Genomic DNA, 27,143 nt, shown 5'->3' with positions numbered 1-27,143 from the left:
TGTTATAACAAATTGAAATCATTAAATGCATTCCATTAAACGGTGTAGGCTATGTAAATAATTCAATGTATAGACGTTATGTAGCCTACCCATGGTTTCTATTTATAGACTACATCCGTATAAGATTAAATCTAATGAAAGAGTGTGGACTTTTGGTATTAGTGCTGGACTCAGTGATTTATTTAGCAGTTTTTAGGTTGCGATTCCATGGTAACGTCAGATAGAAGGATTGGCCAACAGCAACATAATTACTGTAGGCTAATTTATTCCAAGGATACAACGTCACTTGTTGAGTGTAAATAGGTGTCAACTTTCGTTTCGATGCAAAGTTTCCAGTAATAAGAAAGTAAAACACGGAGATTGTCACAATGTAATATTTTAAACCAAAATGCTTTGACAAGTTGGAGAGAGTTGATTGGACAATTGGGCTGGCTCATACGAGCAGATGACAAACTAGAAAATACTGGCGTCACATGATAAATCTAGTCAACGGAATGAGCTCCGTGAAATCAGCGCCAATATGCGACATCAACGTGTCCCAAATAGCTTCAAAATAAAAGTTCTCCATTTACTTGAACACAATGGCTTGTTCGACATTGCCTATTGACTGATATACAAATCACCTTGCATCATAAATAACTACTTTGTAGAACAGTCAGTCAGCATTTACCCAGGATGTATGGTGATTTGACTCTCTTGAGCAAGGCCAGCATCACACACGCTATCACCATAAGGCCATTTTCTAATAAAAAATCCCCCCTGAAAAAAGGTTACTTGACTGTTAAAGAATGCTTTTCTGATTTAACAATTAAAAAAAACATATAGTTTAAAGTTCCATGCATTTATTGAAAACACAAACAACATAGAGTCTGGTGTCTAGGTTTCTTCCTAGGTTCCTGCCTCTATGGTTGTTTTCCAAGCCACTGTGCTTCTGCATCTTCATTGCTTGCTCTTTGGGGGTTTAGGCTCGGTATCTGTAAAGCACTTTGTAACAACTGCTGACGTAAAAGGGCATTATGAAATACATTTGATCTATTGATCAACAGATGTTTGATTCTATAACATTTATTTTCAACTATAGACGTCGTCAGCATAAAAGGGGGGCATTTCAGAATCATCAGACTCTCTACTAATAAGATCCAGTTTCATACCATGAAGTTTACCGCAAGTGTCTATTTTTCAGCAGAAAGCTACCTCAATGACACAAGGCCTTATTTACAAATCTCTCTAAAAAAAATACCCCAATAACCCAAGGCCTTATTTACAAATCTCTCTAAAAAATACCCCAATGACACAAGGCCTTATTTACAGCTCTTTAAAGAATACCTCAATGACACAAGGCCTTATTTACAGCTCTTTAAAGAATACCTCAATGACACAGGCCTTATTTACAGCTCTTTAAAGAATACCTCAATGACACAAGGCCTTATGTACAGCTCTTTAAAGAATACCTCAATGACACAAGGCCTTATTTACAGCTCTCTAAAAAATACCCCAATGTCACAAATCTTCACGGTATGACACAGGATCCCATTAGTAGAGGGTCTGAGCATTCCAAAACAACAACTTTTATAGTTTTAAAAGTACAATACTAAGCAGATGTACAGGGCTGACAACTTCTGTAGTTTAAATGGTACAGTAGAAATGTGATGTGTAGAGCTAAAATGAAAAAAACTATTTAGAGGGTGCAACAGTTCAACACTTCAGAAGTCAATGTCAGTTGGCTTTTCATAGCTATGTATTCAGAGGTCAAGACAGCAGGTCCGGGAAAGAGAGAGAGAGACAGCAGGTCCGGGACAAGGTAGCACACCCGATGAATCAGGTCAGGGGTCCCCAGTTGCAGGCAGAACAGTACAACTGGATCAGCAGCACAACTGGATGTACTGGGGAAGGGGACAGCCAGGAGTCGTCAGGCCAGGTAGTCCTGAGGCATGGTCCTAGAGAGCATTTCTAAGATCACAGTACACCAGATAACAACCTGGCACATAGGCTATTGCAGCATACATACTTGGGACTTTCAAAGTTTGTTATTTGATTTCAATAATATATTGTTTGTATTTTGGATAAATGTATGTTTAAGCAATTTTAGATTCACCCTTAGCGTCATTGGCATTGGATGCATCTGGTTTTCTGGCATTGGAAACAACCTGGTGCATCTGATTTTCAGGGATACAATACCTTCAACCTAGGTTCCCTTTCCTGTGAAAACCAAACGTGGGAACTCCGCTCAGGCGTTTCTTTTACCCCTGCTAAATTAGGTTGCTTAATAACTTTTATTTTGAAAATGTGATGTATGATTACATGACCTAGATGTCGCTGGGTTCACAACGCTCACGGATTGTTGGAAAGTGGCAATAATGGTAACGCTAAAGACAACTTTTACGAAAATGTGTGGTTTTTAATGTAGGCCCACGACAAGATAGTGCTGCCTCTGAGTTCGAGTGGAGTTAGGCCACACGAGGAGAACATGTATTTATGATGTCGAGGTAGGCATTCTATATCACTTTATTGATTAACATTCAGACTTCAACGATTGGCCCGTGACAATGTTGTCCAGCGTCTGGTTACATTATTGAGAAAATCATGTCTTAGTAAAGTCACGCGAACTGATTTTTGCTTCTACGTTTGGGAGTGAACTCTAGAAACTAGTTTAGTTGATAAAGTCGAAACAATTGGTGGCAGGGTGTTCTGAAGTTCTGGCTAGTCCTAGTAGCCAACAGCAGCTTCGCCATGTCGGAGAGGACACCGCTCCTGCACTATCGTCTCTCCACAAGCGTCAATGAGCAGTCGGGGGAGCATCATGCATGTCTGTCTGGGGAGACTGTGGAGCAGTCCCTGGCTTTTTCCAGACTGAAGTCGGCGCACCACAGTCGTCCCAAAAAACTCTCCACATTCTTTGGGGTGGTGATACCCACCTTACTGTCTATGTTCAGCGTGGTGGTCTTCCTACGAATTGGTGAGTATAGCCTACGGTTATTTATGATAGTGTCCACAACATAGCTTTATTTTAGGCCCATGTTGGTAAATTTGAGCCAGTTGTTGCCTGGAAACCCGACTTTGAATTCCATCGAATTCTACATCGGGCATAAATTAAAGTGGGAATCAGGAAAGTTAACTCACGACCTCTACAAGCCAGAATGTGGGAAAAAAATGTTAACGTTAAATATATTTTTTCAACATTCTTGAATAAAAATACAGGCCTGATGGGAACAATTTTTTTCGGTAAACTTTCCAAATGTCGATAAAAACAATACACTAGACAAAGTGGGATCTTCTTGTGTTGGTAAAATGAATGAAATGATTAGAATACAGATTAAGAAAGTTATGAAGTTCACAGGGTGGTGAAAGTGCAAGGTAATGAGTTTAATGCGACTTTTCTATAAATATCGAGGGTCTTATTCTGGTGATTTGATCGTCGATGTTTGGCTGTCTTTTAACAAAATAATCTCGGTCTTTTGTCATTATGTAGGCTATATGTGCGCTCTAGCCAAAAGCGGGCAGATACCAACTTTGGTTTTAGAAGTGGGGGAACATTACTTGGTTGGGAATTTGGGGGTCCTCTCAATTTTGGGGGGCATCTGAAGCTATTTTCCTTGCATTTCTACACAATCTAATATGGCCCTCCTAGCCATCTCTATTTAGAACAACAAAAAGTAAGCAAAAATGGCCACAGTCATCTAGGTAAGAGATCATTATTAAATATGCTTAAATGATTGCAGTGGCGACATGACGTTCAGGGCTCATTTGAGCCCCACATTTTTAGCATAAAACATTTTTAAATGACTGATGCCAAGGCACCAGAACCGGCTGATACCCCAATACACACTGGAAGGGGGAGAGGTTAGTGGCGGAGTGAGTTCTGGGCCATCTCTGCCCAGGGCACGAACGCTGCCCACTCCCCCGGCCGGTCCTGGCAATAAGACCTCAGACACCTACCCACATCCTGGTTAACTCTCTCCACCTGCCCGTTACTCCTGGGGTTAAATCCTGAGGTAAGGCTGACCGAGACGCCCAGACGTTCCATGAACGCCCTCCAGACCCTCGACGTGAACTGGGGACCCCGATCAGACACTATATCCTCAGGCACCCCATAGTGCCGGAAGACGTGAGTAAACAGGGCCTCCGCAGTTCATAGGGCCGTAGGGGGACCGGGCAAAGGGAGGAGACGACAGGACTTAGAAAAACTATCCACAACGACCAGGATCGTGGTGTTACCCTGTGAAGGTGGAAGATCGGTTATGAAACCCACCGACAGGTGCAACCACGGGCCATTGTGTAACGGGTAAGGGTTGTAACTTACCTCTGGGCAGGTGCCTAGGAGCCTTACACTGGGTGCAAACCGAGCAGGAGGAAACATAAATAAACAATTCCCGACAAGGACATGGGGGGGAAACAGAGGGAAAATATACAACATGTAATTAGGGAATTGAAACCAGGTGTGTGTGAAAACAAGACATGAAAAATGGATCGGCGATGGCTAGATGACCGGTGACGTTCTCTTTTCCTAGTTTAAAATGATAAACATTCAACATTGGCCATGCTGTCAATGAAGCATGATTTGTGCCAAGCTCAAAACAACTGTTAACTTGGAACTGCAAAATCTGATTTTAGCGAGTTCAAGACAACTGGGACCTCGGGGGGAAAAACAAGCTACGACTGGGAAAATATATTTTGGACTTTCATCCAACTCGGAATTGTAAATTCATAACGCTGCCTCTTTCTAGAGCTACGACCTGAAGATCAGTGACGTCATCATGATTCAACCTTTCTATATATTCGAGTTCCCAGTTGTCTTGAAAGCACCATAAATCCAGAGAATCCCAGACTTTGATGAAAACGTTTGCCCAAGAAGGACCGCTGTGCCACCTTCTTGTTCAAGTGAGCACAGCACAACAAGATGACTCCAAAAGTGTCTGGTATGCTGCTGCATAAATTGTAATATGCCAGGGATATATGCATACTGTAGCTAAGAAAGTAATACTACGTGTATGTTGTGTAGTAAGATGTTAGTAGCCCATGTGCCTCACCCTAATAATTTGTTTATTTTTCACCTCTTAATTTTGCCTACTGTTCTGACTTGGTGGTGAACATGTAGCCTGTGATCTGTTTTTGATAAATGTAATCATTGAATGTTGTAAGAGCTTTCATTGTCTGCTTATATGCCCCCTTTATTTATCCTATGGTTCTGACTGGTGTACAGGGAGAACACTGTAAGAATGGCCCATGTTCTTAATTCTGTCACTGTTCATTTCAAAGTGCTGAACAAATAGTTATACTGACTACGTCCGTCCTAGCTTGCTCGTTAATGTCTTAATCAAAATTACGAATAGCCTCTTATCCGCTTGTACAAACTATGGCATAAGGGGACGACATCTCAATTGTCAGTAGAAAGCACATTTGTTTAACTTCTTATGGCTAGGGGGCAGTATTGAGTAGCTTGGCTGAATAAGGTGCCCAGAGTAAACTGCCTGCTACTCAGTCCCAGTTGCTAATATATGCATAGTATTAGTATATTTGGAAAGAACACTCTGAAGTTTCTGAAACTGTTTGAATGATGTCTGTGAGTATAACAGAATTCATATGACAGGCAAAAACCTGAGATAAAATCCTAACAGGAAGTGGGAAATCTGAGGTTAGTCATTTTCCAACTCATTCCCTATTGAAGATACAGTGGGATATTGGTCATGTTGCACTTCCTATGGCTTCCACTAGATGTCAACAGTCTTTAGAACCTAGTTTGATGCTTCTACTGTAAAGTGGGGGCGAATGAGAGGGGAATAAGTCAGAGGTCTGGCAGAATGCTTTGAGCTCGTTCACGTGAGAGGTAGCTTGCGTACCATCACAATTCTACAGACAAAGGAATTCTCCGGTTGGAACATTATTGAAGATTTATGTTAACATCCTAAAGATTGATTCTATACATCGTTTGACATGTTTTTACGGACTGTAACGGAACTTTTTTACATTTCGTCTGCTCTTAGTGAACGCGCTTCGTGACAAAACGTGCTAACAAAAGTAGCTATTTGGACATAAATGATGGACATTATCGAACAAAACAAACATTTATTGTGGGACTGGGATTCCTGGGAGTGCATTCTGATGATCATCAAGTGAATATTTATAATGCTATTTCTGACTAATGTTGACTGCACAATATGGCGGATATCTTTTTGGCTTGTTTGGTGCGCCGAACTCAGATTATAGCATGGTTTGATTTTTCCGTAAAGCTTTTTTGAAATCTGACACAGCGGTTGCCTTAAGGAGAAGTGTATCTAAAGTTCCATGCATAACACTTGTATTTTCCTCAACATTTATAATGAGTATTTCTGTAAATTCATGTGGCTCTCTGCAAAATCACTGGATGTTTTTGGAACTACTGAACACAACGCGCCAATATATACCGACATTTTTTTATATAAATATGAACTTTATTGAACAAAACATATATGTATTGTGTAACATGGAGTCCTATAAGTGTCATCTGATGAAGATCATCAAAGGTTAGTGATTCATTTGATCTCTTTCTGATTTTTTTGTGACTCCTCTCTTTGGCTGGAAAAAAAGTGACTTGGCTCTGACCTAACATAATTGTTTGTGGTGCTTTTGCCGTAAAGCCTATTTGAAATCAGACACTGTGGTGGGATTAACAAGAAGTGTATCTTTAAAATGGTGTGAAATACTACTATTTTTGAGGAATTTTAATTATGGGATTTCTGTTGTTTTGAATTTGGCGCCCTGCACTTTCACTGGCTGTTGTCATATCGATCCCGTTAGCGGGATCTCAGCCCATAGAAGTTTTAAGCAAGTCAGCCATATCAACTATATATTTTTTAAAGTCAGTAAATGTCCTTGTTTTTTGGAAGAAAATCACTTTTTTTGTGCATTAAAATAAGATCAAGTTGATCAGAAATGCAGTGTAGACATTGCTAATGTTGTAAATGACTGTTGTAGCTGGAAACAGCAGATAAATAATAATTGGAATATCTACATAATTCATTGGACAGTGACCATTTTTTTTGTTATTTTGGTTCTGTACTCTAGCACTTTGAAAGGAAACAATAACAATGAGAGTGACATGCAGACTCCGCTTTAATTTGAGGGTATTTTCATACATATCGGATGAACCGTTTAGAAATGATAGCACCTTTTTGTACATGGTCCCACCATTTTAAGGTACTACAAGTTTTTTTTTTAATTGGCTTCAGATGTGTGTTGTTAGGCAGGTGTATTAATTTGTGCCGTTAGTGAATGCAGGAGAGCTGTTGATGAAAAGTATTGATTCTAGACTAAGCTATTGCCTTTGGAGGTTGTTGTTGGGGTGTGACAACATGAGGAAGATAGCAGTGTCGATGCAAATTAAGCTGGCCGTCATAAGGCTCAGAAATGAAAATCAATCAGGAACATTGCAAAAACCCTGGGCATGCCCAAGTCAACAGTTTGGTTCATCATTAACAAGAAAAAAACAACCGGTGAACTCAATTATGTCAAAAGAGCCAGTAGACTGTAGTGGATGACCGGAGAATACTCTCTATGGTGAAGAAAACCCCCCGGACAACAGCCCAACAGATCAGAAACACTCTCCTGGATGCAGGTGTAGATGTGTCAAAGTCTACCATACGTAGAAGACCACACCAGCAGGACTACAGAGGGTACACTACAAGATGCAAACTAGAGGTCGACCGATTATGATTTTTCAATGCTGATACAGATACCGATTATTGGAGGGCCAAAAAAGCCGATACCGATTAATCAGCAATCGGTGAACAAACACTTATTTTAACTTAATATAATACATCAATACAATCAATTTAGCCTCAATTAGATAATGAAACATGTTAAATTTGGTTTAAATATTGCAAAAACAAAGTGTTGGAGAAGAAAGTGAAAATGCAATATGTGCCATGTAAGAAAGCTAACGTTTCAGTTCCTTGCTCAGAACATGAGAACATATGAAAGCTGGTGGTTCCTTTTAATATGAGTCTCCAATATTCCCAGGTAAGAAGTTTTAGGTTGTAGTTATTATAGGAGTATTTCCCTCTATACCATGTGTATTTCATTAACCTTTGACTATTGGATGTTCTTATAGGCACTTTAGTATTGCCAGTGTAACAGTATAGCTTCCGTCCCTCTCCTCGCTCCTCCCTGGAATCAAACCAGCAACACAACGACAACAGCCACCACATCGAAGCAGCGTTACCCATGCAGAGCAAGGGGAACAACCACCCCAAGGCTCAGAGCGAGTGAAGTTTGAAACGCTTTTAGTGCGTGCTAACTAGCCAGCCATTTCACTTCGGTTACACCAGCCTCATCTCGGGAGTTGATAGGATTGAAGTCATAAACAGCGCAATGCTTGACGCACAACGAAGAGCTGCTGGCAAAACGCACAAAAGTGCTGTTTGAATGAATGTTTACGCGCCTGCTTCTGCCTACCACCGCTCAGTCAGATACTTAGATGCTTGTATGCTCAGTCAGATTATATGCAACAAAGGACACGCTAGATCATATCCAGTAATATCATCAACCATGTGTAGTTAACTAGTGATTGATTGATTGTTTTTTATAAGATAAGTTTCATGCTAGCTAGCAACTTACCTTTGCTTACTGCATTTGCGTAACAGGCAGTCTCCTTGTGGAGTGCAACGAGAGAGAGGCATGTCGTTATTGTGTTGGACTAGTTAACTGTAAGGTTGCAAAATTGGATCCCCCGAGCTGACAAGGTGAAAATCTGTCTTTCTGCCCCTGAACAGGCAGTTAACCCACCGTTCCTAGGCCGTCATTGAAAATAAGAATGTGTTCTTACCTGACTTGCCTAGTTAAATAAAGGTGTAAAAAAGAAGAAGAAAAATCGGCGAATCGGGGCCCAAAAATACCGATTTCCTATTGTTATGAAAACTTGAAATCGGCCCTAATTAATCGGCCATTCCGATTAATCGGTCAACCTCTAATGCAAACCACTGATAAGCCAGATTACCATTTGCTAAAAAGCACCTAAAAGAGCCCCAAGAGTTCTGGAGAAAAGTGTTGTGGACAGATGAGACAAAGATTAACATGTACCAGAGTGATGGAAAGAGGAAAGTGAGGAGAAAAAAAGACATGCCCATGATCCAAAGCATACCACCTCATCCATGAAACATGGCGGAGGGGGCGTTATGGCTTGGGCCTGTATGGCTGCCAGTGGAACAGGCTCACTTGTCTTCATCGATAATGTGACTGCAGACAGAAGTAGAACAATGAATTCTACAGATATTTTATCTGCTCAGATAAAACGAAATGCAAAACCAAATAAAACCAACTCATTCGACGGCACTTCATCATGCAACAAGACAATGACCCTGAACATACTGCTAGAGCAACGAAGGAGTTTTTGATGGCCAAAAAGTGGAAAATCCTTGACTGGCTGAGTCAATTACCAGATCTGAATCCTTTTGAATATGCATTTTACATGCTGAATAGGAGAGTTGAGATTGCCTGCAATGACAACAAGCTCAGTCCGATGATGCTGTGATCGATCCCGCTCCAGAGTACAGGCCTCGGTGTAATGCTCATTCCTTCAACGATAAACGCAAATCTGATCATCACCCCTGGTGAGACACAACTGTGACTCATCAGTGAAGAGCACTTTTTGCGTGTCTTGTCTGGTCCAGCGACAGTGGGCTTGTGCCCATAGGTGACGTTGTTGCCGGTGATGTAAGGCAGGTCCTCATCAGACAACAGGCCTACAAGACCTCAGTCCAGCCTCTCTCAACCTATTACGGACGGTCTGAGCACTGATGGAGGGATTGTGCGTTCCTGGAGTAACTCAGGCAGTTGTTGTTGCCATCCTGTACCTGTCCCGCAGGTGTGATGTTCCAATGTACTGATCCTGTACAGGCGTTTTGTTACACATGGTCTGCCACTGAGAGGACGATCAGTTGTCTGTCCTGGCTCCCTGTAGCGCTGTCTTAGTGATAGGTGAAAATTGTCTGTTAATTGAATGATTAGAATATTCCGCCCTGAAACATATAATTGTATGGAATTGATTAGAATGTATGAAATCATAATCAATACATGTGTAGTCCTAGTCAGAATTAGGGTAAAACAATATGCCTTTGGTATTTTAAACAGACTGTCTGAGCTCGGTGCCGACCTGACTAGAGATTTGGGAGAGAACGGGGAGTACGTCTCAAGGACAAAGTCACTATCTCTGTCGGCTGGGTAGTGAGACAGCGAGTGTGTGCGTATGTTTGTGTGGGCGTGAGAAGTCGGTATAAAAAGAATTGATGTTGTATTCTTGACTTCAGAACGTTCCGTGAATAAACCTTTGACTATTTAGCTGGGCCTCCGTCTGTTTCATTCGACCAGGATCTTACAAATTCTGGTTTGCAGACAGAGTAATATAATTAAATATGGTGATGTACCTGGAGAACATAATTCTCCTATCACTTAGGCGTCTCGCAATTTCTTGCCCTGGCCACATCTGCAGTCCTCATGGCTCCTTGCAGCATGCCTGAGGCACAATTTTTGGGGGGATTATCTTTGAATGACAGGGTCCTGAAAAAGGGATTTTTATTTTTTTGCTGAGTTTAGTACTGTAGAGCTATTTTTACTTGCACACAATATAGCTGGAATCACCCCATCCTGCCCCTATGGGACCACCGCCCTGCAGCGACCCAACTCAGCTTTAGGATCTTAGTGAAACATACGTTATTGGTTCCAGATGTGTTAGGCCAATGCCAGAGCGACAACCAACAGTATGGCAGAACCCCAGGGCCAGGACTGAGCAGTCCAGCAGCTACAAATTGCCTAAATAGGTATCTCCCTTGAAGTGGGCATGTTTTCCATCTAGTCTCCTTTTGTCGTACTGTATTCCATATAAGGCAGCCAGACCTCATGAAAGTTGCACAGTATACCCTTAATCTTGTAATAAATCAAATCTAGTGATACTTAACTTGATGTTTCTGCCATCCATTGTTACATTGTTGGAGGACAACCAACCTTCCAATTAATGGCAATGCATTTCTTAGCTGCTATAAATGCAAGGTTGCACAGTTTCTCCAGTATCAACGTTTGCAAGCAAACAAAAACGGGGACAATCTGTAGACATGCTGAGATAAAAGAACATACTCTTTGCCAGAATTCAGCCCGCCTTCATGAGACCACAACATATGCATATTTGTCCCGTTTTGTGCTTTACTCCTCCAACAGAATAATACTCTTTCTGAGTGAATGGCATTTAGTTTCGTTGGCATATACTACGTTCTATGGATGGTCTAAAACTGTCTGAGATTATATGAACATGACGGAGCATTCAAACACATCTGTTTCCATTCACCATCATCATCAGTCTCCCAGGTCTTCCTCACATTTTTGTTTGACATGTTTTGTCATCTGGAAAAGCCTCTATCAACCCTTGATATATTTTGTAAATCAGCTTTAGAGGTTTGCCAGACTGCCTTACAATAGGTTCAATCTTTGAAGCGTCTGTCTTGTCCAGTGTTTACTGCACAAGAGAGAATAAAGTGTTGTATCTGTAAAAAGGTTCCCCTCAGTGAAGTCACAGACTGGTCTTCCCTGGCTGCCTGACACTGAGACCCCTGTCACCATCTGATCCTGCTCAGATGAAGCATTACAAATAATTAGCTTGGTGTACATTTATACATTGATTCTATTCTTAGATAATATAATGGCTCAATAATTTAAATGACCATTATTCCCAGATCCCAGACTGTAGCCTACCCATCAACTCAAGATGGAACTTTGTATCCATTCACTGATTGATTGTTATAATATACTGCAAAATTCACCTGCGCTCTGAAAACTGGTCTTCCCTGGCTGTATGACCCTGCAGGGACACCTGTCACCATCTGATCCTGCTAAGACATGATGAGCATAGTCTTGTGTACTGACTGTGCACCATAACAGTGAAGCCTGTAGAGCTGTTTATACATTGTCAGTGTGAAAAGTAGGGAATTAGCTAGGGAAACTGACAGATCAATAAAGTTACATTGCTATACTGACTAATAAAAACATTGCGCTGAAAAAATGTCTGAGTATCTACAGTGTCATCACTTCATTCAGAATGTGGGGGGGGGTGTCATGTCCCCCCTGTCCCCAGTGATGCCCCTGGTTAGAACACATGCCAATTCGAGAGGTGGCGTACTCACTATATGTAATGTAAAGAAAATAAATATGAGATCAGTAAAGTTGAAAATGCGATGGAAACCCATTTAACTTGTATGTTTTATTCGGTAGTGATTCATTTACATCTGTCCATCATTTTAAGGTCAACCCTGTTACATGAACTAAACTCTCGTTTTATTATGGTGAACCTATTCCTTTTTAAACCATGTAAAAGCAGGTGAGCTGGTTCTATTCTCATTGGCCATTTTCTGGTGGAAAACGAAGCAGGTTGAGCAGAACACTTCAACCCTGACATAGATAGACAAGCTTGAAATGTTTTAGCAATTCTGCGTTCAGTTGCTACTCCCTGATACACACATCATGCTTTGACTACCCCTGTCACAGATGGATTTATGGATGATTTAAGGTGAAATCTTCAACCCTGTAATCTTCAACTTGGCACTTACTATAGGCATTTTTTGTTTTTAACCGCTTGAGATGGGAATAATGTGTTGAATGTGCTCTTTATGACAATCCTGAAATTAGTTGAAATCAAACCATTTTTTACCACGTTACACTTGGTGGAATGACCCTTGTACCACTTGGAAAGTCCCTTGATGTGTTACAGCACAAGGGTATGAACTCCTGAGAGGTATGGAGAAAAAGTAGGTTAACGGAGAGGGCCTACTGGAGTGAGTGCATCCCAGGACACATTGGGAATATGGACTGTTATGGCGGTCATAGTCATGATAATAAATGTGAAATAATATGTAAGACAACCATTTTCTTATTGGCGGAATAGAGTAGTTTGAAGTGGACTAACTTGGAATAAAATGTAGTTCTAGCTCTTGGAAGAAATGGCTTTATTGCCTCGCACCATAACTTCAGTCTCGAGCCATTAATCACGTTCACATGATGCAGAGCTCGAAGTCCAATATCTGATGGCAATAATGACAACAGTATCTCTAATGTAATCACACATATTACGAAGATATGTTTACAAATACAATCCCCATTCATTAATATCTCTCATCTGTTTTCTTTGTTTAGAGGTGTTTCATTCTATCACATGGTAAGTAAACTGGTCTCTGTGTTCTCTCTCCTGCCTTGATGTGCTCCCCCCTCTGTTTTGCCCCTTGTCTCATACCTCTGCTGCTGTGTAGTAGACACGCACAGGCTGAACAGCCACCAGTTTGAGAGACAATAATACCATTCCACATAACATAAGCACTGCAGTGCATTGGGTCTTATCTGGAACAATATAGTGCTTCTGTTTCAACAATGCATAAGAGCAATAGGAGTGCTGCCCAGTGAATTGGAAGAGTTCTGTTTTTGTTAAAAGCATGAAATAACTTGTTATGCATTTTGACCTATTGTTGAATGTTGCAAGGAAATAGTAACATTGTAGAAGTTTGGTATTTTGCCATAGGCTATTATCAATAAAAAATATTGTCAGTCTAAACTGATTTTGTGTGACATTCAACAACATTTCTTAAACGTATCTGAATTAGAGGTTGACCGATTATGATTTTTCAACGCCTATACCGATTATTGGAGGACCAAAAAAGCCGATACCGATTTAAATCGGCCAATTAAAAAAAATGATAATAAAAAAATAATAATAATCATTTCATTTTTTTTATTTTTTATAAATAAAATAAAGTATTTCTTTGTAATAATGACAATTACAACAATACTGAACAAACACTTATTTTAACTTAATATAATAGATCAATAAAATCAATTTAGCCTCAAGTAAATAATGAAACATGTTCAATTTGGTTTAAATAAAGTGTTGGAGAAGAAAGTAAAAGTGCAATATATGTAAGGAAGCTAACGTTTCAGTTCCTTGCTCAGAACATGAAAGCTGGTGGTTCCTTTTAACATGAGTCTTCAATATTCCCAGGTAAGAAGTTTTAGGTTGTAGTTATTATCGGAATTATAGGACCATTTCCCTCTATACCATTTGTATTTCATTAACGTTTGACTATTGGATGTTCTTATAGGCACTTTAGTATTGCCAGTGTAACAGAATAGCTTCAGTCCCTCTCGTCGCTCCTACCTGGCCTCAAACCAGGAACACGTCGACAACAGCCACCCTTGAAGCAGCGTTACCCATGTAGAACAAGGGAAACAACCACAGGCTCAGAGCGAGTGACGTTTGAAACGCTATTAGCGCGCGCTAACTAGCTAGCCATTTCACATTGGTTACACCAGCCTCATCTCGGGAGTTGATAGGTTTGAAGTCATAAACAGCGCAATGCTTGACGCACAACGAAGAGCTGCTGGCAAAACGCACGGAAGTGCTGTTTGAATGAATGTGTACGCGCCTGCTTCTGCTTACCACCGCTCAGTCAGATACTTAGATACTTGTATGCTTGTATGCTCAGTCAGATTATATGCAGCGCAGGACACGCTAGATAATATCTAGTAATATCATCAACCATGTGTAGTTAACTAGTGATTATGATTGTTTTTTATAAGATAAGTTTAATGCTGGCTAGCAACTTACCTTGGCTTACTGCATTCACGTAACAGGCAGTCTCCTTGTGGAGTGCAACGAGAGCGAGGTAGGTCGTTATTGTGTTGGATTAGTTAACTGGTTGCAAGATTGGATCCCCCGAACGGACAAGGTGAAAATATGTCTTTCTGCCACTGAATGAGGCAGTTAACCCACCGTTCCTAGGCCGTCATTGAAAATAAGAGTGTTCTTAACTGACTTGCCTAGTTAAGTAAATGTTTTTTTTTTTTTTTTTCCAATTGGCTCCCAAAAATACCGATTTCCGATTGTTACGAAAACTTGAAATCGGCCCTAATTAATCGGCCATTCTAATTAATTGGTCGACCTGTAATCTGAATGCCTTGGCATGATGTTTTGGTTAATAATGACATGACTCTGTATGAGGGAGGTGGGTCAAACTGCTGTCTCAACTGTGTAGTTAAGGTGAAAGCTAATGAGAATTCCCCACTGCATGTTCTTATAGACAATTACTGTAAATTCCAGTTTCAACTTCCTGTAGGAAAGTTGTTCCACCACTTGTTAAATCACCAAACCCAGTTCCCGTTAGGGACTTTGAGATCATTTGAATTTGTTGTGTTGTTTAACCATAGTGTGGCCCTTGTGTTCTCTCCTCCTCAGGTTTCGTGGTGGGCCAGTGTGGGCTGTATCAGGCCATAGCCATGTTCTTAGTGGCCTACTTCATCATCAGTATGACCGTGCTGTCTGTGTGTGCCATCTCAACCAATGGAGCCCTGGACGCAGGAGGGGCCTACTGTATCCTCCTCAGCAATACACACACACACAGCTGAATATGATAGTCAGATGTATAGACATATTATTTCAGGCGATGTATGAATGCCTTTCTCACACCACCCATATACTTTACACACACTCCACCTCAGTGTTCTTTCTATTTCATTAATGTAGCATTGCATTCGTTCAGGTATCGGTGTGTGTGTGCCAGTGAATGGCTGGGATTGCTTTCATTTTTATCTGTAAGACACATTGTGTGTGTGAGAGGTGGGTGTGTGTGTATGTCTGTGCCTATTCTTTCAGTGCCTTCACTACACTTTAGTGTGCACATACAAACACACACTCTCTCTCACACACACACGTTGACCCAGCCTTAACTCCCTCCTCCCCTAGACATGATAAGTCGTGCATTAGGGCCAGAGTTTGGGGGCAGTCTAGGTGTTATGTTCTTCCTGGCTAATGTGTGTAGCAGTGCCCTCTATATACTGGGTCTGGTTGAGGCCATAGTAGCAACTTTCGGGCTTCCAGAAGGTATACAGCCGTACTCTCTCCCTTTTCCTGCTTTGTTTGAAGGTCAATGTTTTTTGGGATAGATCTTGTCCTGGAGGCAGAGCTGTGTGATTTCCACAAGATGGGCCAGCGGTCAAGTCAAGATTGGCTATATATTGTAAAAATTGATGAAAACAAAAATGTACTTTTTGGTCTTAATTTAAGGTTAGGCATAATGTTGGAAGTGTGGTGCGGTTTAAAATCTGATTTTATTACTTTTTGGCTGTAACAGCTAGTGACTGCCCTGCAGAGCTGCCTCCAGTACATGAGCCATCCCAATAAATGCCAACCTGCGCTATGTTTACATTGACAGACTAGTTTTCTAGTATTTTTGTATTTGATCTAAAACTAATCTGATTTCACAATGGCTACTAATGCATTGCATTCCCATGTTAATGCTCATTGAATTAAACTGAATAAATTTAAATCAAACTGAATTGGATTCCCACCCTTTGTGACCTTTCATGGTCTGTTTCAGCTTTCACCCTTTCACCCTCATTCCTTCACTCTCTCATTAACCCCCTACACCTTTTAACCTATTCACCACCATCCATTCCTTCCCACTCCAGATGGGGTGAGCCCAGCGGGTTCCCTCCAGGTGTTGCCAGCTGGGTATTGGTGGTCGTTGCTCTATGCCACCGGCATCCTCCTCCTCTGCCTGCTTGTGTGTCTGGTGGGGGCAGAGATCTATGCCAAGGCCTCCTTCCTCATCTTCCTGGTGGTCATGATTGTGCTGGCCAGCATCTTCATCAGCTTCTTCGCCATGCGCCCGCGTACCATCCTCCTGCCTGCCGCCCTGCCCGTCCACAACAACACAGGGCCACAGCCACCCAACATGGCCAACTTTACCGGCTTTAAACTGGACACACTGCTGGGAAACCTGGATGGTGAGTAAGGGGTGTGTGTGCGCTACTCACCAACATACAGTGCATTAAGCACACATGTGTATGTGTCATTTTAAATATAATTTCACTTGATTTAAGGCTGCAATATATCACTTTTTGGGCGCCACTACCAAATTCACATTGAAAGCTCTATAACACACATTTCTTTCTCATTGAAAGCAAATCTAAAAAGCAGTAGATCTGATCTGTGCGCGCTATGCTTCGTGTTCTTGAGTTTAGTTTTTGCATCTTTTACGTTGGGTTTTGTACACCAGCTTCAAACAGCTGAAAATGCAATATTTTGGTTATGGAAAATATATTTCACAGCTGTTTAAATTTGTACAAAATTCTCTACACTATGCTTGCTTGTTTTCTCACATAAACTGAAATTAGGCTAACTATTAAAATTTTAGCAACCAGGAAATGGTGGAGCAATTTGTGCATAATGCATCTTTAAGGAATGAATATAGCAAATAATTATTAAGGTGAGCATATGTGAGTGACGTCTCATGTCAGTAATGCATACTTTATGGTGGCAGAATTTACTGGTTTATCACACACACCCACACACCATTTATAGCCTTAGCCTCTTGATTTACTGAATGTTTACCAGGGTTGCTGGCAGTGAAAAAGGTAATTGATTATTTAGTTGTAATTAGTAGGTCTTGTAAATATCCTTTGGCTCCCCATTTCCACCGTAACGTATCAACCTGACTACTGAGCTGAAGGATTTATATTCAGGGTGGAAATCCTACTGGAATTGTGATACAATTAATTATAAGTTAAATAATCTGTCTGTAAACAATTGTTGGAAAAATAACTTGTCATGCACAAAGTAGATGTCCTAACCTACTTGCCAAAACTATAGTTTGTTAACAAGAAATTTGTGGAGTGGTGGAAAAACTAGTTTTAATGACTCCAACCTAAATGTATGTAAACTTCTGACTTCAACTGTATGTACCACAAGCTATATCTGAACTTTACATGGCCAGATGAAGCATTTCTGTCCTTTTTGAATTCTAAGTCCTCCTTAAAGGCAAGAGGCATGCATGTTAATCAAATAAATTTGTTGTTTAATATCTGAATTCGGGGAGGATTTGAACATGAAGCTGATTGAATTTATATCTAACCCTCCCCTAGCTGACTATGCTGTGGACTACACAACAGGAACCATGATGTCCTTTGCCACGGTGTTTGCGGTCATGTTTAACGGTTGCACAGGCATCATGGCCGGATCCAACATGTCAGGTAATAAATCGTTTTTTGATCAAAGGAGTCGGTGTGATTGTGTGATTGTCTGTGTCTAACCTGGTGTTGTGCTGTGTCCCAGGTGACCTAAAGAACCCTAGCTACTCTATCCCTCGAGGAACCATCACAGCTGTCATCTTCACCTTCATCATCTACAACCTCCTCAGTCTGATGGTGGCCTGCTCCTGTGACCGGTCAGTCACACACACACACACTAGTTTGGGCGTAATCTATGTAGATAAACACACCTGTAACATGTATGTTCACATACAGATATAGGCACACACAAACACACGGGCCCAATCCAACTCAAACTTGACAAACATATGCACTCAATGAAAGACACACATACTCGCATTTACAATTCTATCTCTCTCCGACACACTTTTTCTCACTCCCTCTCCCGTCTCTAGCTCAGTGCCAGTGTGCAGTATTGATGTGGCACTAACACAAGTGTTGCTAAAGAGACATAAAAGGCCCTTTAAAGATGCATTGGAAATCAATACAGCCATCAATTATACTCCTCCCTGTCCTCCCATCTGCCTGTTTCGCCCTCTCCCCCTCAGTAGATCAGACATTGGCAGATAGAACGGGAAGGGAAATATGCTGACTCATTGACCGTGTTTACATGCCCACCAAAATCCCGTTATTATTCGGGATACTCAAGAATTGTTTTTGAGGTGACGCATATTAACATGTCCCATTTATAATAACCTGAAAAAGCTTGTATCGCGGTTATGAGAAACCCGGATAAGATGCCTGGGAAATGCTGGTCTTAGATGGGATACTGTGGCATGTATGCCAGCAGCATACCACTGCTGGCTTGCTTCTGAAGCTAAGCAGGGTTGGTCCTGGTCAGTCCCTGGATGGGAGACCAGATGCTGCTGGAAGTGGTGTTGGAGGGCCAGTAAGAGGCACTCTTTCCTCTGGTCTTAAAAAATATCCCAATGCCCCAATCACTGCCCTGTGTAGGGTGCCGTCTTTCAGATGGGACGTTAAACGGGTGTCCTGACTCTCTGAGGTCATTAAAGATCCCATGGCACTTATTGTAAGAGTAGGGGTGTTAACCCCGGTGTCCTGGCTAAATTCCCAATCTGGCCATCAAACCATCACGGTCACCTAATAATCCCCAGTTTACAATTGGCTCATTCATCCCCCTCCTCTCCCCTGTAACTATTCCCCAGGTCGTTGCTGCAAATGAGAACATGTTCTCAGTCAACTTACCTGGTAAAATAACAGATAAATAAATAACATAAATATAAACATCTTATCCAGTTTACTGTTGTTTTTGCAGTCTGCTCAGGGTCCGAATTGAATATCATGGGTGTTGGATGTTTTCATCTGATTATCAAACAAATCACTTAAAATGTTTTTTTTTTAAGCAGGCTATACCTGTGCATTTCCATCCACCATAAATTATGGAATAATTTTGCTGATACACCGTAGCCTACTGGACCGTATAGCCTAGTGGCTTTGGCTACTTCCACCCCTAATTTAGATACATTGCTGCTTATAATTTCCAGCATTTGGTAGGCCGTTTATCAACTATAATTAGATACATGCAGCTTCTCACTAAAGTAGTGCTAACCAGAATGTCTTACATAGAATGAATGAAATAGTAATGTAGTTAACACCGGTAAAGTTCTCTGTTTGGTTAGGGACCGTGGAGGAAACTCCACAACGGTGAAAAGATTATCGCTGTGCAAAATGTCCAAATGTCATCCGTTTGGCCAGTTTTTAAGGAAATTAAAAGCTGAGAAAACGATGAAACACCTTTCTGATAAAACTTCAGTTTGCCTTGGGTGCATATTATATGTGGTAGAAATACTGTCTGCTTACGTTAGTGTAAAATATAGAATACATGTGCATTTGCATTTTCTGGAGATGCTGAAAGACCGAAATCCTTCTTCTCCACTCCTGTTCCCGAGACACACATGTAACCCATGTTATCTGATTTTAAGCCTACTACAAGAAATGGTTAATTCTGTAGGAGTTCATATGATATTCCTCTACATGTGAGAGGTTATAGGTCTATAGTCAGTGTCCAGATTTCTGTTACTTTCCCATTTTTTTTATTTTTTTATTTCACCTTTATTTAACCAGGTAGGCTGGTTGAGAACAAGTTCTCATTTGCAACTGCGACCTGGCCAAGATAAGGCATAGCAGTGTGAACAGACAACACAAAGTTACACATGGAGTAAGTAAACAATTAACAAGTCAATAACACAGTAGAAAAAAAAGGGGGAGTCTATATACATTGTGTGCAAAAGGCATGAGGAGGTAGGCGAATAATTACAATTTTGCAGGTTATTAACCTGGATTGATAAATGATCAGATGGTCATGTACAGGTAGAGATATTGGTGTGCAAAAGAGCAGAAAAGTAAATAAATAAAAACAGTATGGGGATGAGGTAGGTAAAAATGGGTGGGCTATTTACCGATAGACTATGTACAGCTGCAGCGATCGGTTAACTGTTCAGATAGCAGATGTTTGAAGTTGGTGAGGGAGATAAAAGTCTCCAACGTCAGCGATTTTTGCAATTCGTTCCAGTCACAGGCAGCAGAGAACTGGAACGAAAGGCGGCCAAATGAGGTGTTGGCTTTAGGGATGATCAGTGAGATACACCTGCTGGAGCGCGTGCTACGGATGGGTGTTGCCATTGTGACCAGTGAACTGAGATAAGGCGGAGCTTTACCTAGCATGGACTTGTAGATGACCTGGAGCCAGTGGGTCTGGCGACGAATATGTAGCGAGGGCCAGCCGACTAGAGCATACAAGTTGCAGTGGTGGGTGGTATAAGGTGCTTTAGTGACAAAACGGATGGCACTGTGATAAACTGCATCCAGTTTGCTGAGTAGAGTGTTGGAAGCAATTTTGTAGATGACATCGCCGAAGTCGAGGATCGGTAGGAAAGTCAGTTTTACTAGGGTAAGTTTGGCGGCGTGAGTGAAGGAGGCTTTGTTGCGGAATAGAAAGCCGATTCTTGATTTGATTTTCGATTGGAGATGTTTGATATGAGTCTGGAAGGAGAGTTTGCAGTCTAGCCAGACACCTAGGTACTTATAGATGTCCACATATTCAAGGTCGGAACCATCCAGGGTGGTGATGCTGGTCAGGCGTGCGGGTGCAGGCAGCGAACGGTTGAAAAGCATGCATTTGGTTTTACTAGCATTTAAGAGCAGTTGGAGGCCACGGAAGTAGTGTTGTATGGCATTGAAGCTCGTTTGGAGGTTAGATAGCACAGTGTCCAAGGACGGGCCGGAAGTATGTAGAATGGTGTCGTCTGCGTAGAGGTGGATCAGGGAATCGCCCGCAGCAAGAGCAACATCATTGATATATACAGAGAAAAGAGTCGGCCTGAGGATTGAACCCTGTGGTACCCCCATAGAGACTGCCAGAGGACCGGACAGCATGCCCTCCGATTTGACACACTGAACTCAGTCTGCAAAGTAATTGGTGAACCAGGCAAGGCAGTCATCCGAAAAACCGAGGCTACTGAGTCTGCCGATAAGAATATGGTGATTGACAGAGTCGAAAGCCTTGCCAAGGTCGATGAAGACTGCTGCACAGTACTGTCTTTTATCTATGGCGGTTATGATATCGTTTAGTACCTTGATCGTGGCTGAGGTGCACCCGTGATCGGCTCGGAAACCAGATTGCACAGCGGAGAAGGTACGGTGGGATTCGAGATGGTCAGTGACCTGTTTGTTAACTTGGCTTTCGAAGACCTTAGATAGGCAGGGCAGGATGGATATAGGTCTGTAACAGTTTGGGTCCAGGGTGTCTCCCCCTTTGAAGAGGGGGATGACTGCGGCAGCTTTCCATTCCTTGGGGATCTCAGACGATATGAAAGAGAGGTTGAACAGGCTGGTAATAGGGGTTGCGACAATGGCGGCGGATAGTTTCAGAAATAGAGGGTCCAGATTGTCAAGCCCAGCTGATTTGTATGGGTCCAGGTTTTGCAGCTCTTTCAGAACATCTGCAATCTGGATTTGGGTAAAGGAGAACCTGGAGAGGCTTGGGCGAGTAGCTGCAGGGGGGGGGGGGGGGGGGGGGAGCTGTTGGCTGAGGTTGGAGTAACCAGGCGGAAAGCATGGCCAGCTGTTGAGAAATGCTTGTTGAAGTTTTCGATAATCATGGATTTATCGGTGGTGACCGTGTTACTTAGCCTCAGTGCAGTGGGCAGCTGGGAGGAGGTGCTCTTGTTCTCCATGGACTTCAGTGTCCCAGAACTTTTTGGAGTTGGAGCTACAGGATGCAAACTTCTGCCTGAAGAAGCTGGCCTTAGCTTTCCTGACTGACTGCGTGTATTGGTTCCTGACTTCCCTGAACAGTTACATATCGTGGGGACTATTCGATGCTATTGCAGTCCGCCACAGGATATTTTTGTGCTGGTCGAGGGCAGTCAGGTCTGGAGTGAACCAAGGGCTGTATCTGTTCCTAGTTCTGCATTTTTTGAACGGAGCATGCTTATCTAAAATGGTGAGGAAGTTACTTTTAAAGAATGACCAGGCATCCTCAACTGACGGGATGATGTCAATGTCCTTCCAGGATACCCGGGCCAGGTCGATTAGAAAGGCCTGCTCACAGAAGTGTTTTAGGGAGCGTTTGACAGTGATGAGGGGTGGTCGTTTGACCGCGGCTCCGTAGCGGATACAGGCAATGAGGCAGTGATCGCTGAGATCCTGGTTGAAGACAGCGGAGGTATATTTGGAGGGCCAGTTGGTCAGGATAACGTCTATGAGGGTGCCCTTGTTTACAGATTTAAGGTTGTACCTGGTGGGTTCCTTGATGATTTGTGTGAGATTGAGGGCATCTAGCTTAGATTGTAGGACTGCCGAGGTGTTAAGCATATCCCAGTTTAGGTCACCTAACAGAACAAACTCTGAAGCTAGATGGGGGGCGATCAATTCACAAATGGTGTCCAGGGCACAGCTGGGAGCTGAGGGGGGTCGGTAGCAGGCGGCAACAGTGAGAGACTTATTTCTGGAAAGAGTAATTTTTAAAATTAGTAGTTCGAACTGTTTGGGTATGGACCTGGAAAGTATGACATTACTTTGCAGGCTCTCTCTGCAGTAAACTGCAACTCCTCCTCCTTTGGCAGTTCTATCTTGACGGAAAATGTTATAGTTGGGTATGGAAATCTCAGAATTTTTGGTGGCCTTCCTGAGCCAGGATTCAGACACGGCGAGGACATCAGGGTTAGCAGAGTGTGCTAAAGCAGTGAGTAAAACAAACTTAGGGAGGAGGCTTCTGATGTTGACATGCATGAAACCAAGGCTTTTTCGATCACAGAAGTCAAATGAGGAATATTCACTTTATTCATGGATATAGGATACTCGTGAGCGGGATATCAAAGGTGCATGTAAACAGCTGAGCTACTGTGTGGAATACTTTGCGCATGTAAACGTGGTCGTTGATGGATAATGTAGTAGTTGATCAGACACACTGGATCATGAAATCAGAGGTGGTTGATTTCTACACAATTTAGATCATGAGAAGTGTTATTCAGGACCGCTCAGTACCTCTCGCATGCACGCATACATTCTTTTTTACACTGAGGAAATTGAGTCCATTTCAATCCATACTTCAGGATATGAACAAAGGATAACAAGAATGTATTTCCTTCTTCAGTGTGTTCAGTCCGGTTGTTATCTAGCTCTGTCCTTATCTGCTGTTGGTTTAGTGTTGCTTTATTGCTGTTGGACAGGGCCCGGCATGCAGTGGAGTGTGACGTTATTGGTCTTAGATAGTCGGACCAAATGGAGGAAATGTACAGGGTTTATGAATGATACTGCCTCCAAGGTCCTTTTATGGTACTTGATGGTGTGTCAACCATATCTAAACCTTATCCTGAACTGTCTTAGTAGTTACTGTACATGTGAAAACACACTGACTGCTCCTCCAGTTGTACATAAAGTACAGTGACCCGTGGAAGAGTACAGTGACCCGTGGAAGAGTACAGTGACCCGTGGAAGAGTACTGTCTTAAGCGGGACCCGTGGAAGAGTACAGTGATAACTTGGCCAGGGGTAAAGTCACCATTTCATCATGCGTGTTACTGGAATCATAAACTTGTTATTTCTGGCCATGGAATTCCACATTGATTGTAGCCTAATTTACTTAAAAGGGCTGTATAACATTCTTGACTAGAGGTAAACTCTCATAAATGCCTATTTACATTATGAAACAGTTACACCCTTGTCACAAGGTAGGTCACAGGTTGTCTTTCAACAATGGGCCACATTTCCTTTAGTTGAAAGTTACAATTGGTTGTCAGTTGTAAGGCTGCAGAAAAAGGGGCCAGAGTTTTTCCAAGTCAAGTCACTATTCAGAAAAACTCATGGCGCTAGTCACGGATTGTTACATCTGTCACCAAACTAAAGAGAACTTTCTGCACTTTTAAAGTCAATGTGTCACCAGTGTGTCATTAAGAGACAGACTAAATGGATTACTCAGATTAAATAGGGAGAATGTGCATTAAAGCCATCAGTCAACGTCATGTCAAAGTGACATTACTAAATGCCAAACACTGGACCCCCCCCCCCCCCCCTTCACCACGGACACTCTCTGCATTGCTATAGCAACAAAGCCTCGTTGAAGGGAAAGCAGTTGAATGTCTATCATGGTCTGGGTAAGTGATTTTCACTGAGGGGGAACAAATAGAAGCTTTTTGAGTTGGACGTTATTCCCCCCTTTTTTGGTGAAAAAAAGTAACTTGGTAGCAGTACCCAGAAGTATCCAACAGGTGGAGGTCACACCATCTCACATGAGGAGCTCCCTTTGTATTTCACTCTGACATTGAGGGGTTTCTTAGGTAGCGTTTACACAGGCTGCGCAATACTGATCTTTTCCCCACTAATTGATATTTTGACCAATCACATTAGTTGTTTTCACATCAAATTAGATTTTTTCAGAGCTGATCTGATTGGTCGAAAAATATGAGATTTGGGCTACCTGTTTGGATGCAACCTTATAGATACAGAAATGGTGTAACCTTTGAAGAAAGCCAAAGTAAATTGCTCCCCTCTTCAGCTAGTTACTCTGCATTCTTGGTAAAAGGCACTGTGTTCACTTAACATAAATGTCAGGGAGATTTAAGAATGGCTGTTCAGATCTACAATAGTGCTGCCTTTTGGGAGAATGACATCTGATGCATACCTGAATAGGTTACAGGTGTACAGTTATAGAGTGTGTATGTGTTCTAGATGGTTCTGGGAAGGTGCATAGGAGCCCAATGTAAAAGACGATGATGATGGTTTCCTGTCCAGCTATGAGAAGTATATTAACAGGGTAGGGTAGGGAGTGGTGACTGATAGCCCATTGCCAACTTTCCAGCCCCTCTCACAACCAAATCCAGACCAAACCCCCAACATACAGTAAGCTTAGATTGACTGTGTCTGTATCTTGTTTAGGGACTGAGACCTGAATGATTTGTGTGTATTTTACGGCCTGTCTCTTTCTTTGGATAAGTGAAGAGCGAGTGTGTGTGTGTGCATTCGTTCTCTGGATGACTAACTACAGAGTGTGGTTGTGTGTGTATCTTTATCTTCCCTCTATGGATGAGTGACATTGGAGTGTGTATATATGCAGGTGTGGTGCATGTGTGTGTCTCTGGTTGAGTGACTTTGTTGTGTGTGTGTGTGTGTGCACCTCTGTGTATTGTGCATCAGTGACCTGTTGGCTAATCCCATCCTGCTATAGAAGCTTATGTATTTATTACTGGCTGAATAATTATATTAATTTAAATCTGCCTCCTCCTTTTGTTCTGCTATCTTCAACATGCAGCCTGGTGTGTGTGTGGAAGCTGTGCAGTCCCACAAGGCTCTCCATCTCTTAGTTTTTTCTTCTGTTTTTCAGCCCCCCATATGGCTTTTATTTGTGTTAGAGAATGTGGTACTGTTTTTCACTCCCTCCTGTTCTCCCTTGAGCATCTTGTCTCCTCCCTAGCTTCCCCTGGGGCTGTTTAATTCTCTCGCATGTCCCCCCCACACTTGCTGGCTCGTAGTGCTAGTCTCTTGTCCAGACATTGAGGCAACAAGTCCAACATTCTCAGTCTGTCTGCCCTCCTCTGCTTTCATCTCATACCTCTGTTCCCTTGCAATCACCCCACTGCAGAGTGCCTGTCCTTGGCTCTCTCTGTCCATCCATCCTTTATTTGCTTGCTATCTCTCCACCACAGATCTCTCTCGTTGTCGGTCTCTGTCCGTCTCTGATCTCTCTGTATCTTTCTCGTTCCCCCCCTCTGTCCCTGCCAACACACATTAATAGAGATGGAGAAGACAATGAGGAGGTTCATGTTATGTTGCCCATGACCTCTGGAAGAGGTAGCTGCTACATAAGCAACAGCTAATGGGGATCCTAATAAGGAAATAAAAAAACAACCATAAAAATAGTAGAAGGAATGAGAATGTAGCAAAACAATAGGTAATATGAGAAGGGGTATAGTAGAGACAGTCTGAGATTGAGAGAGGTAGAGTGAATGCGAAAGAGTAGCAGAGGGAGGGAGGGGTGGAGAGGAGATCTACAGGCCTTGTTAGCTGTTGATCCCATTTAATACTCCTCAGCCTGTCTCTCTCTCTCTGTCTGTGTTGCTCTCTCTCTGCCTCCCTCCCCCTGTAGTTGGTTTTGAAGCTTATTTAAAAGAAATGGCAAAATAATATTAACGTATGAACAAACAATTGATGTGTAGCATGAGAATGAACGTCCAGTCTCTCCAGGCTCTCATTTAGCTGCACTCCCCTCCTAAAATAATGTTTTTCTTCTGACAGGTGCTTTACTTCGTTCTGTTCTTTATTTCCATGGCACAGCTCATTCCAGCTTAATGATCTGATCAATAATCTGTATTATGGGATGGAGGGGAGGACGCACACTCAAAAACAACTGTATACACGCCTGTTATACAAAGGCATAGCCTTCAGACATGTTAATACAAAAATCACAAAGTACCAAAATGTGCATGAACACACACACACGCACACCTTCTGTCCTCTGCTCTCCCTCTCTGCATGACTCACGTTCTGTCCTCTGCTCTCCCTCTCTGCATGACTCACCTTCTGTCCTCTGCTCTCCCTCTTTGCATGACTCAGGTTCTGTCCTCTGCTCTCCCT

At 42.2% G+C, this 27,143-nt stretch overlaps 1 protein-coding gene across 3 annotated transcripts in view; it reads left to right on the top strand.

Annotated features, from left to right (window-relative positions):
- The first annotated feature begins 2,214 nt into the window (after window positions 1-2,214).
- LOC110507915 (solute carrier family 12 member 9) overlaps window positions 2,215-27,143 on the top strand; it is a 58,768-nt gene continuing 33,839 nt past the window's right edge. Inside the window, exons 1-7 of one of the 3 annotated variants that reach the window (XM_036965310.1) lie at window positions 2,215-2,486; window positions 2,683-2,956; window positions 15,239-15,373; window positions 15,746-15,883; window positions 16,471-16,788; window positions 17,926-18,033; window positions 18,116-18,227. In XM_036965310.1, coding sequence (XP_036821205.1) covers window positions 2,731-2,956; window positions 15,239-15,373; window positions 15,746-15,883; window positions 16,471-16,788; window positions 17,926-18,033; window positions 18,116-18,227 — 1,037 coding nt within the window. In that variant the 5' untranslated portion in view covers window positions 2,215-2,486; window positions 2,683-2,730. Of the gene's footprint in view, window positions 2,957-15,238; window positions 15,374-15,745; window positions 15,884-16,470; window positions 16,789-17,925; window positions 18,034-18,115; window positions 18,228-27,143 lie in introns of all 3 variants that reach the window. The other 2 variants (XM_021588336.2, XM_036965311.1) reach the window with 2 other exon arrangements.

This window comes from Oncorhynchus mykiss, chromosome 27 (genome assembly GCF_013265735.2).
Source record: "Oncorhynchus mykiss isolate Arlee chromosome 27, USDA_OmykA_1.1, whole genome shotgun sequence".
Taxonomy (NCBI): Eukaryota; Metazoa; Chordata; class Actinopteri; order Salmoniformes; family Salmonidae; genus Oncorhynchus; species Oncorhynchus mykiss.
Note: the sequence above shows the minus strand (reverse complement) of the source record. Positions and strands in the feature narration are given on the sequence as shown.